A 12,873-nucleotide genomic window follows, 5' to 3' on the forward strand; every position below is an offset into this window, starting at 1 on the left:
AGTTTCCATCTTGCTAAACCAAGCATGTGGTGCTTTCTTTAACCCGTAAAGTGCCTTATGCAGCTTGTACACTTTCTCTTCAGCTCCTGGAATTTCAAACCCCTTCGGTTGCTGAACATAGACGTCTTCTTTAAGTTATCCATGTAGAAACCCTGACTTCACATCCATTTGGAAAACTTTCCAGTCACGTTGGTCAGCTAATGCAACTATGGTTCTTACAGTTTCGATCCTTGCAACGGGGGCGTATACCTCTAAGTAGTCGATTCCATATTTTTGGGAGTAGCCCTTAGCTACTAGTCTCGCCTTGTGCTTTTGTAATGAACCATCTGCTTCAAGCTTTGTCTTGTATATCCATTTGACCCCTACTGTCTTTGCACCTTTAGGAAGATCAACAARACTCCATGTTTTATTCTTTTCAATGGATTTGAGTTCTTCTTCCATTGCYTTCATCCAGTGAGCTTCTTTCGCAGCGTCTTCATAGAATACAGGATCAGTTGAGATCAGCATCGCCATATTTTCTTCTTGATCATCAAGTTGATCACCAGTCACATAATCWTCCATCCATGATGGAGCATGTATTTCTCTCCTGCCTCTTCTCACGTTAGAGTCGTCGACTCTCCCATGATCTAAGGTTTCTTCATTGCTTTCTTCTTCGTTCAGATCTGCGTCATCAATTTCTTCTCTATGGTCAGCGATATCTTCACTTTCATTTCCAGCAGCACCTTCTTGATCACCTTCATCATCTTCCCAACTCAACTCCATATCAATTTCTTGAGCATTAGAGTCATCCCAACTCCAGCACTTGTATTCGTCAAAGATCACGTCCCTACTTATTGTAATATGTTTGGTTTTGGGGTTAAACAACTTATACCCCTTTGACACGATGTTCCTTAGGAACATGTACATAAGCTAGACACCCAAATATTTGGAAGTGGGACACTGATGGAGTGTTCCCACTCCAAGCTGCTTCAGGAGTGGTATCTTTTAAAGCTACACTTGGACATCGATTCAGAACATGGTTGCTCCACTTAGCAGCCTTTGCCCATAACCTTTTTGGTATCCTCTTTTCTGAAAGCATTGCTCAAACCATGTTTAGTGATGTTCTATTCTTGCGCTCGGTGACGCCATTCTGTTGCGGTGTGTATGGTGTTGTCAGCTGCCTCCTGATTCCTTTTTCTTTACACATTTCATTGAATTCTCTTGAGGTGAGCTCCCCACCTCGATCAGTGCGTAAGCACTTAATTGATAGGCCTGTTTCTTTCTCAACTTGTTTCATAAAACACTTGAAGTTGTGTAAGGTTTCTGACTTGTTAGTCAAAAAATACAACCAAGTTTTTCTGCTATAATCATCTATGAAGCAAAGTATGTACCTTTTCTTGCTATTTGAATCTGGACTCATAGGGCCACACAGGTCTGCATGTATGAGTTCTAAAATCGTTTTTCCTCTCCAATGGCTTTTAGATGGAACAGGAGCACGATGGTGTTTGCTCATGATGCAAACTTTACATGTGTCATTTGATTTCCCCAAATTGGGTAGACCCGTCAGCATTTTCTTTTATTCCAATGCTTTCAAGGCTGTGCAATTCAAGTGGCCATAGCGTCTGTGCCACAAAGAGATAATGTCTTGTTCTTGAGTGACAAGACATTTTTCTTTAAACTTCTTAGACTAGGCTTGTGTTTCTCCAATAATATGAACATACGATTAGTGCTAATATAAGTTTCAATAATCAAACCTTTGATGGGACGATATATTTTGCACGCTCCTTCTTTGATCAAGATTGTTAATCCTCTTTCTTGCAATTGACCAACACTGCGAAGGTTGTTCCTTAATTCTGGAACATAATATACATCAATCATGACATGATTAATGCCATTAATCATGATCTTGACATTTCCTTTCCCAACCACCTTCATGTGTGAGTTATTTCCTAGTTTCACAGTGCTGACATAACTCTTGTCCAGCTCTGAAGACCATCTTTGGTCACCACTCATGTGGTTTGAACAACCTGAGTCGAGGAACCATGCATCTTCCTTTTTCTTTTCTCCTATATCTGCATAGGCCATCAAAAGCATCTCATCTTCCTCCTCAACGTAGTTCGTTTGACGGTTCCAATCAGGGCACTCATAACTGAAGTGCCCTAATTTGTGGCACTGATAACACTCAATGGTGTCTCGTGAGTAGTAGTTTTGTCTTCCTCGACCTCTTGGTGAGATTCTCCCTCTTCCTCGAGTTCCTTGTCTTTCCACGTGCGAAATCTTCAGAGCTTGCTCTTCTTCACCATCTTTATCTCTCGTGAACTTTTGCTCGTGGACTAGGAGTGAACTTTGAAGTGCATCCACGGACAAGGTATCAATATCGTTTGATTCTTCTATTGAGCAAACGATATAATTCCGAAGAATTTTCTCCACAATTTTCACATCTGTCATATTCTCACCATAGTTCCTCTTCTCATTAGCAATTATCATGRCCCTGCCAAAATAGTCAGAAATCGACTCACCTTGTTTCATCATCAATATTTCGATAGGACCTCCTTCGCCTATTCAGTTGAGCCTTTTGGACCCTTGCGTTCCCTTGGTACTTCACCTTCATCGAATCCCAGAGTTGTTTGGCAGTRTCCCTCTTGGAAATAGTCTTGAGGATTGTTTTATCTATTGAAGCAAATAGACAATTTTTGGCCTTCAAGTCTTTCATCTTTAGGTCTTCTATAATCTTCCTCTGTGCTGGAGTACCAGTATCATCTGGAATGACAGTCTCAATGACATTCCAGTAGTCTTTGAAACGTAAGAGATTCTCCATCAAGAGACTCTAATGCTCATAATCCCCTTCGAACTTGGGAAGGCAAGTCCCGATGTTTCCGTTTGAATTCATCACTCTGAGGACGTCTCTTTTACTCTGCTTTCTTTTTCCTTTGGCTGCGAAGTCAGGTCTCCAGATTAGGGCTCTGATACCAAATGTTGATCTAGCTTTTAGCAAACAACTGAGAACAGCAATATGGAAATGAACTGACTTGTTATTAACTGGTAGCTAGATGGGCTTAAATAGCCGTACAATACAAAGAAAAGTAAAGAACGTGCAACCTAACAAACTCCAAAATAAACTAAGATAAAATGGACTCATCCTAAAGAATAGGACTTTATTTAACATGTTTACAAAGTAAACAGAGACTTGGTAAACCTTACGATTACCCCAACAATCATTAGTTTATAAAGTTGATCAATGAACATAAATTAATCTTACGGGTCTCATGAAAAACCTTTGGTCTCACGTGAACTCAACCCTATATATATATATATATATATATATATGTGTGTGTGTGTCTCTGTGTGAAAGAAGATACTAAATTGTGTGGACGAGGATAATTTTTTTATTGACGATAGAATTCCCTGTTCCCAGATGAAGATTGTGGTCCCTGTGGTTGCAACCTCTAATATCAAACCATATTTCGGATTTACATCAACTTTCAGTCCAACACCATAACCACATATCATCCATGTTTTTCTATACAACAAACCCTTATGCTTTTGTTTTCCTTCTCTAAACAAATAAAATGGTTAAACCACTATTCATTATGAATATCATAAATAACAAATATGCATGATAATTTGTGCAAGTAATATTTATTATGAATAATTCATGAAATAGTTGATCCCAGTAATACAATCTCATTTAAACCTGCCCCTATCTATCGTATGTAAGTAATATATATACGTGTATGTAAATATGAGTGAGTGAGCGAGTGAGCGAGTTTTATAGGTTAACCACTGGTTCGACTCGGTGCAGAAGTTCCAACACGCTTACAGCTTTCCTCTTGGCTCTATCCGTTCCATTCTCCGCCAATTCCTTCAACACCTCCTCTGCTCCAAACTCCTTCATCATCTGCAAACACTCCATGTCACCCGCACACACACACCACAAAATCGACACTCCGTTCTCCCGATTCCGTGCCGATCCCGTCCCCACCACATCGATCAAAATCGGAATCGGCTCCGCTCTGCCGATTGCCGCCTTCCCTTCATGGTGGCTCGCAATTATCGCCAGAATCGCTAAAGCCTCGTCCATCATTCCGTCACTAGCATCTTTAACCAATCTCATCAATGGACCCACGATTCCTGCACGAACCGCTCGAACCTTGTTCCCTTGATAAATACAAAGGTTAAAGATGGCGGTGGCCGCGTCCTTTTTCCCTCTTGGTGTACCTTCTTGTAGCAAATCGATCAGTGGCAGTATGGCACCGGCAGCACCGATCGCCACTTTGTTTTCGTCCACCACCGACAAGCTGAAAAGGGTGGCGGCCGCATTTTCTCGAGCCTCCATGCTTCCATTTTTCAAGACATCTACGATATCGGGTATGGCTCCAACGCTCACGATAATGCCTTTATTCGCTTCGTTTATCGATAAGTTCAAAAGTGCGGTGACGGCATGCTCTTGAGTTCGGCTATCACCGGAAGATAGTAATTCGACTAAGAGCGGAATGGCACCGGCGTCTGCAATGCATATTCGATTATCTGTGTTCCTTTTTGCTAGTAATCGAAGCTCACCAGCAGCTGCTCGTTGCTCGTCTGAGTTCCCGTTTGCGAGTTTTTCGAGTAATAAGGCAATTGCAGATTGGTCGCATTCAGAACCGGTTCTTCCGGCTTTCATGTTTTTGGAATTTCCTTGCGATTTTGGCAGCTCGATGCCGTTACTATCACACCACAAAGCGATTAGACTTTTCAAGACGTAGTTGGGCGTTAACGCTGTGTGTAGTAAAGTCTGCTGAGTTTTTGGGCAGGTTTTGTGTCCGGCATCTAGCCATTTTTGAATACAAGACCGTTCATATGTCTGTAAAGTAGTAAAGGAGAGAGATCAGAAAACGGCATGAACCTCAAACACGGTATCGAAAGGGGGATGGTAGTGGTGGTAAAGATTTTTAGGTGAGACGAGCCTGCTCATCAACATGATTAGGCTATGTTTGACAAACTAGCTGATAAACTAACGGATAAGTGTCCACTTTTGGTACAACTACTTTCTCTGTCCAAAAATAAGTGTCTACTTTTCAATACTACCCTACCTTAATTTAGAGATGGGAAACTTCATTACTCCTATTATTAGGGGTAAAATCAGTCATTTAGTTAACTAAGAAGTGTTATAATTACATATTTCTAAAACTTTGTGTCTATTTCATTCTGGACATTTATTTTGGGACGGAGGAAGTAGTTGATAAGCTAGATGACACTATAAAAAATTTAGGATTCAAAATCTTTCAATCATCGAAAGCCATTATGAAACACGTTACAAAATGGTGGTAGCCATACCTGCCCGGTAGATACAATCACGGGATCTTTCATCAATTCAAGCGATATCGGGCACCGAAAATCATCGGGAATAACCGGAGATCGATGCCGCGTGAACCTCTTTTCACGATCGGGGCTATCATGTGCGGGATTTACTTGCATCACGTAATCGTTTATCTTCTTAAGAAGGAATGACGCAGTCTCTAAGAAATTTTCATGATCTCCAACGGTTGATATGACCAAATCATGAATGGCAACCGACTCACTCCTTAGATCATTGATAGTCGTAAGGTGCAGTTTTTCTGAAAGTCTTTTAACCGTTTCTAAGTCTGGTTCCTTTCCCTTTTTCACAATCGCCAAATCCGTCTGAAGCTGTAAATCAGGAGATTCTGTTTGTACCGCTCGTTTAAATTGTTGATGCACAAGTATTATCTGAAAGATCATAATTAGTGACGACATTGTTGTTGGTAGCATAGAGTCAGACAGAAGGTTACAAATAAACTAAGAAGTTAACTCGGGTGAACCCACGTTAGCAAATGTAATAACTTACGAGATCAGTAGGTTACCGTTCAAAATGGGTACAAAATAAGAAATTTTGGAACTCTTTTATTGGAACTCTAAAGATCATACTCACCTGTTCTAGAACTTCCTCAGGTATATCGAGTCTATCATATTGAATTTTGCACAATGCTTCTTCAATTTGTGTCGTTATTACACGAAACTTGTCGCAGGTTCTATCAATTTGCAGTGCCTGTGATACAGAAAACAAATCATCATTGATTGGAATAAAGAATGTCAACACATGTTTTTGGAATGGGGGCTGTAAAACTGAAAGCCATGGTTTCCTTATCTTTTCATAATAGCCGCCCCTCAACTCAGGTACACAAAATGGTTCTAAGGTAAATGGATGATTTAACTAGCGACGATTGTGCCCTAATGAAAACGATACAAACCAAACAAAACCAGTATATCGCATCAGGAAGCAGAGAGGGGGAGATGGACATAGACCTTCCCTATGCCTCAAGAGACAGAGAGGCTGTTTCCGACAACGCCCCAGCTTGCAAAATATATTTAGAAAGCACAGCTATAAGAAACTAGTTTTGCAAAAACAAATGTTAAAAATTAATTTATTGATTTATTATTCTCATTATTTATCAAGGCGGAATTAGAAAAGATTGCAAAGAGCCTGAAATGAAGTAAAAATTAAAGATAAAACAACGAGATAGGGATGACAACGACAGTAAAGACAGTTAAACCAAGAATACTTAGGGGTCGTTTACCAAATGCTTACCTAGCTAAGTGCTTACTGGCAAAATTCAACACTGTCACTTACTTACCGGGTAAGATTTTAGTCCACCAAAAAAGTATCCTATGCAACAATTACCCGGTAAGCGCTAACTGTGGTAAGAGTCGTCGCACTCACTTATCGGGTCAGACTCTTGGTCGTTACTTTCGCTCTTACCTGGTAAGATTCTTGGTTCTTTCCATATTCATCCGGTAAGGTAATGTGACTTCATAAGTGCTTACCAAGTTAAGCGTTTGGTAAACGGCCCCTTAGCTGGAAAGCACAACTAACCCTCCAAAGAATCCTCCTATATCTATCATAAAGTACTGCAAACCTATATTTCGACTCTCTAACCTCCTCCCAACCCACCCTCTACCTTTCTAACCTCCTCCCAACCCACCCTCTACCTTTCTAACCTACGCTCCCCTCACAATCAAATACCTCCCAACCACCACCAAACTGCAGTACGTAATAGTCCTATTAGCAATCAACTACCCTAATCTAGGCCATGCCCCCGAAAATACTAACAACGCCTCCATGCCAACTTCAACTTCTCATCCCACATCCTCCTCGGCCTTCTTCGCCTCCTCGCCCCCTTGACCTCTCCATCATAGTTATCGGGTCGTCTGCATTCTCCTACGAACGTGTCCAAACCACCGCAGTCTTCCCTCCCTCAATTTATCTAAAAAAGGCACAACTCCTAATTCTACTCAGAAAACCTCATTCAGTGATCCATCCAACATAGTCCCACCGTAGTAGGTTCATCTCAGCATCCTCGTGTCTGCAACTTCCACTTTTCCTCGCATGTGCTTTCTTTATTGTCCAACATTCAAACTCATACAACATAGATAGTTTGATTGCCACACCGTGTATATTTTCCCTTCAGTTTTAACAGGACCTTCTTGTTACACAATACTCTTGTGATCGTCCTCTATTTTACGTTCCTGCCTTTATGCGATCTGCAACGTCTTACTCAACCTCTCACTCCAAAATCATAGATCCTAAATACTTGAAACTGTCCTTTTAGGGTACCCTTTGGTCCCCAATGCTGACTTCAACCCCTCCTTCAGTTGTGCTCTCCACTGAAATAGCACCTAAGATATCAATACTTATATAGCTAATACGTAGAACTTTTGCTTTCAATGCCACTCTCTACTGCTCCAACCTAACATTCACCTCGTCTCCATTAGAACAGCAACGTTGCGAGCTGATAACACAGGTTTTTTCCAAAGGATCCTTGGACCTTGGGCTAGCCCCTTTCGCTCCCTCTTTTGCTCGCCTTCTTAGAGATAAATCCAATCCAAGAAACCTGTATGACGATGCACAAACCTCGCCCGAAAACACCTTGCAACACCATGATAAAAATGATGAAGAAACTACAGTAACCTCTAGTTCAAGTGGCATTGAGGGGATTACTAGTTTCCATTCTTAAATCTTGAATTTTCTTGATTAAACTGTTCTTGTGGCACCCAAACCCTAAAAACTTTTGAGTTAACGATAGTAACCAAAACCATTTACAGGAGATAGATGTCAGCACCAGTGAGGAGGGTAGAAAAGATGATAGTCCAGGCGTTGGGCAGGCCGAGGAGGATGTGTGATCGACAGCTGAGGTCGGACATGGTGGCTTTACATTTTTCGGAGGGCATGACCTCTGATAGGAGTCCACGGAGACGCAAGACCTAGGTAGCAGACTACATGTAGGTACCTGCAGATAACGTGACCGGAAGGAGGTTGGAAGGATTGAAAGTACAGTGAGATAGGGGAGGGTCGGAGAGCCGATTTATATGTTTTCAGAGCGCTAAGATAGATAGAGGGATGTTTAGTTTGCCTTAGTGTTCTAATATGTTCCTATGCAAACTGTACTTCTGTAATCTCTTTTGCTGTTTTACTGTTTTCTGGCCTTGGTTCTATTCAAAAGCACTTCATAGTTTACCTTTTGGTCTCAAGTTCCTCCCTACCTTTCAATTTCTTTCAATTGTTTTTGATGAATTTTATGAAACACTCAGTACTCCAAAATCTTTTTGCAATTATTTCACAAGTTGGGTATCTTCACATAAACAGTTGCTCTACTCTTTTGGGTAGATATCAGGTCTACGTACATCTTACCCCCAGAGCCTACTTCCAAGTAGAACATATTGGGTGTGCCTCAACTCCTCATGGAACAAATAGCAAAATGGAAATGTATAGGAACGTAGAAATTCAAGGTTATTGATTAGAGTTGAAGTTCAGGTGGCGGCCTTTAGCCCAACTGATACTAATGATCTTGAACCAACCCCTCACGAAAAAAAAAAAAAAAACAGATACGGTAACGTATGGGAACATGCTATTCAAGGTTCTTGACTAGAATTGAAACTCATCGAGCAGCCTTTAGACCAGCCGATGCTAATGAACCTTGAACATGTGGCTTTGAGTTCAAGACATGCCACTAACAAGGTATATGCATTTCAACCCTATCAAAAACAGAATTGAAGGTCATTTAGTTAAATCTTGATACTTCCAATTAGAGCTCTCATACACACCTAAAGAACAATAAAACAAGAATAAAACAAGAAGCTTTCTAGTTTGTTTTACCATTTCCAAACAGACCAATTCAACAACACCCAATAACCTAATCATGCTTCAGAGTCCAAAACCCATTTGAAAGATCAATGCAATCACATATATTTGAACAGAAAAAAGAAAAAGAAAGTACCTGAAAGGTTTTACTTCCTTCATTGACTGATTTGAGAAGCTGCAGAGCCAAATTCAAAGCAGTTTTCAAAGACCGCAACCCTTGAACATCATCATCATCGAGTTGTTCACCACTATCTTTCAATTCCTCAAACAAAGGGCTCAAAAGCTTCACTCTCCTCACCAGATTCCCGTACATAACTCTTACAGCGTTTCTGCACTCGGGTAAACCTGAAAATTTCCTGACCAAGTCAACGAGTTGACTCACCAAATCACCCCCTTCTTGATCGGCCATAATTAGACCACCAAAATCACACAATTAATATCTCAGAAAAACCCTTGGTACAGAATTGAAGAAAAATTCGTTATTAAAGAGAATTGGGTGACTGATGTTGATTGGAATTATTGAAGCTGAGACTTTTTCTGGGTTTACAAAAAAATGAAGAAAAAGTCTAAAAAGGGTTTTGTATATTCATGGTTGATTCGGTTTGGTTGAACTTGAGCGATAAACAGGACGGCGGGAGGGTCAACAATGGCGCCAAGAAAGAATTAGTCAATGATTTAGGGGAAATCTTGAAATAGCGACCAAACGGTATATGGGGTTGTTTGGGATTTAGCTTATTTAAATTATTATTTTTGAAAGAGTTTATCAATTTATATAGTGTGAAATTGGAGTTTTAGAAAAAGTGTTTGAATTAGTTTATGGTGGTACGTACCAAATCGTAATAATATTTTTTAGTGTTTGAAAATTTTTGTTTATACATGTAAAATGACCAAAAAGAACATAAGAGCATCCTTATTGTCGGCCAAAAACAGGGATCAAGGGTTCGATCATTTGCAGAGATGCTCATCGTCAGCCACAAACAGGACCAAGGGTCTGATCGATTTGCATAGATCCCCATCGTCGGCCAAAAACAGGGACCAAGGGTTTGATCATGGCCAAAAGCAGGATTGCAGTTCGAGGTCGATTTCAATTTCGATTTCAATCGTGAAGGTCGTTTTTTATTTTGATTTTAAAAAAGGATGGCACACTAGTAGTCTATGGAACATAGAAAATGTTTGGAGCAAGCATGAGGCTAAACAGAAGAAACTTGAGGAACTCCGGAAGCAAATCCACAAAGAATTAGGGTTAGGGTTTCTTCTTTAAAATTTTACCAATTTCTTACAGGTGAAGGTCAATTTCCATTTTGCAGGTGAAGGTCGAAGGTCGATTTCACTGGTCACTCGAGGCTGAGGATAAGATAGGTTAGGGTTAAAAAGGTAAATTGGTTTTCACACCTAATAAGTTGAATATGATAAATTCGAAAGAAGCAACTTATCAAAAACTTTTTATTACCGGTTTGGTACAGGTATAAATATTTTTTTTTCTTTTCTCATCCAAACATTAAAAAGTGTTTATTACCGATATCACACTGCAATAAACCAATAAACAATTTAAATAAACAATCACAAACACCCCATATTATTATTCGGTAATCAAAATCTATTATTACTTGTGGAAAAGAGAGGAGGGGAGGTTAAAATGTGAACCCAAGGTGCGCCTGTGCTCCGACACATTTTGGTAGTGTTTGGTACGTAGACCGGATGGGACAAGACAGGACGGGACGGTAAAAGACGGGACAGGACAGGACGGGACAGGACTAATTGTATGTCCTATGTTTGGTACGACTAGGACAGGACGGGATAAAACTATTAAAATACCATATTACCCCTAAATGTTGTTCAATGTTATTTTATATCATATAATAATTGTAAAATGACAACAAATCAATCAAAATATTGTCATTTTAACTTTAGTCCCATGTTGTTCCACCTTTTTTGGTGGAACAAAAAAAATCAAGATTTGTCCCACTAAAATTAAAAATAGTCACACTTTGTCCCATGTTTTTTTTGTCCATGGCATGCCAAACATGAGACTATTTTTTTTGTCCCGTCCTGTCCCATATAGTCTGCATACCAAACGCATTAGAAAACTAATGTTTTCATGAAAAAGGTTTGAAACTCTTTATATTGTTTGGTTTTAAGAATTTGTTTTGATAGAATAAAAACATGTATTATGTTTGATGTGGCATTTACATTGGCAAATGGAAGGACTTTTAACATATATTTTTTGTCCCATTTGTAAAATAAAATCGAGATAAAACAAGATTGGTAAATTATTAAACTATCCATTTTAAATTAAAGAATTAAAATATCACACAAAATTTCACCTACCTATCTCACTTTTGCCCTCTTGATCTTGTCTTGTAAGAGCTTGTATTTTCACATAACATATAACACATAATTTACATATATCAAACCATGTTGAAATTACATATTGGGTCACATTTTACAAAAACCATACAATCATCTGAAATGGTACACAAATGTTTTGCTTTTAGTATCTTAATACAAAAGATTTTTCAGATAGCAAAAAGATCCAAAGCAAACGTCCAAATATTCCTCAAGCGGCTTCATGCATAAACCGTAAAACAAATAATCTCACAATTTTCTATTTCCTTTATCACTTAAATGCAGTTGTCCTGACATACATATTTTTTTAAACAAAATGAGGGTTTGACCAAACGGCCCCTAGTAAGAAAATCTCTGTGTAAAACAATCCAGTGTAAAACAGTTAATGGAAAACATTTAAATATGTTAGTCATAAGTTGGCACCCAGATACAACATTTTTCCCATACAACTAGCCTAACAGTCGTCTTTCTAAAGCAATGCACACCCTGATAAGACCGCAATTTAAACTGGCACCGCGGTGGCCTACACAAGAAACACATCCGTGGGGAAATATATATATATATATATATATATATATATGTGTGTGTGTGTGTGTGTGTGTGTGTGTGTGTGTGTGTGTGTGTGTGGACACGTTCAAATGAAAACCGTGCATTTCTAAGAAACCGTGTTAACCAATTTCGACCAATAAGAAAATTCTTTTTTTTCTAATTAAATTTAATCAATAAGGGTATTTCAGTCATTTACAATATTTTCTTATTAATAAATCTTAATTAAGAAAACGTAATAAAGGAAATTGTATAAATGATAACATTTAAATATTTAATTATATTAAAATCTTAAAAATTTGGATTTCATATATTGTCATGAGTTATAATCAGGAAACGTGTCTTGATGAAACAATTGAATTATAAAATGAAATCATCAAAACGTAGATGAAACAAAAAAATCCACAAAATGAAACAGGTTTCATGAACGTGAAACTGGTCCATGTTGCAAAGAAATTAGGTGAACCGAAACATTTTTATGGTGAACCCGTTGCATTGATAGTGTAGTTAATCCTTTTTATTTATGAGAAGCAAAATGAAACCGGTGCATTTTGAAAAAAATTATGAAAAGGAAAATGAAACAGGTTTCATGAACGTGAAATCGGTTCATGAACGTGAAACCGGTTCATGTTGCAAATAAATTAGGTGAACCAAAACATTTTTATGGTGAAACCGTTGCATTGATGGTGTAGTTGATCTATTTTGTTGATGAAAAGGAAAATAAAACCGGTGCATTTTGAAAATAATTATGAAAAGAAAAATGAAACAGGTTTCATGAACGTGAAACCGGGTCTTGTTGCAAATAAATTATGTGAACCGAAACATTTTCATGGTGAAACCAATTTCGTTCATATAATGTAATTCAA

General features: G+C 38.8%; 1 protein-coding gene across 1 annotated transcript; it reads right to left on the reverse strand.

Moving 5' to 3' along the window:
- Positions 1-3,551: 3,551 nt before the first annotated feature.
- Positions 3,552-9,709, reverse strand: LOC112509677 (U-box domain-containing protein 14-like). Its single transcript, XM_025114761.1, has 4 exons — positions 9,252-9,709; positions 5,909-6,025; positions 5,296-5,706; positions 3,552-4,822 (listed from the first exon to the last, which is right to left on the reverse strand). Exons 1-4 carry the CDS (start codon positions 9,522-9,524, stop codon positions 3,749-3,751), a joined length of 1,875 nt encoding a protein of 624 aa, XP_024970529.1. The 5' UTR covers positions 9,525-9,709; the 3' UTR covers positions 3,552-3,748.
- Between the last annotated feature and the right edge of the window lie 3,164 nt (positions 9,710-12,873).

The sequence above is a fragment of the Cynara cardunculus genome (genome assembly GCF_001531365.2).
Source record: "Cynara cardunculus var. scolymus isolate 2C chromosome LG 3, CcrdV1, whole genome shotgun sequence".
NCBI classification, from domain to species: domain Eukaryota; kingdom Viridiplantae; phylum Streptophyta; class Magnoliopsida; order Asterales; family Asteraceae; genus Cynara; species Cynara cardunculus.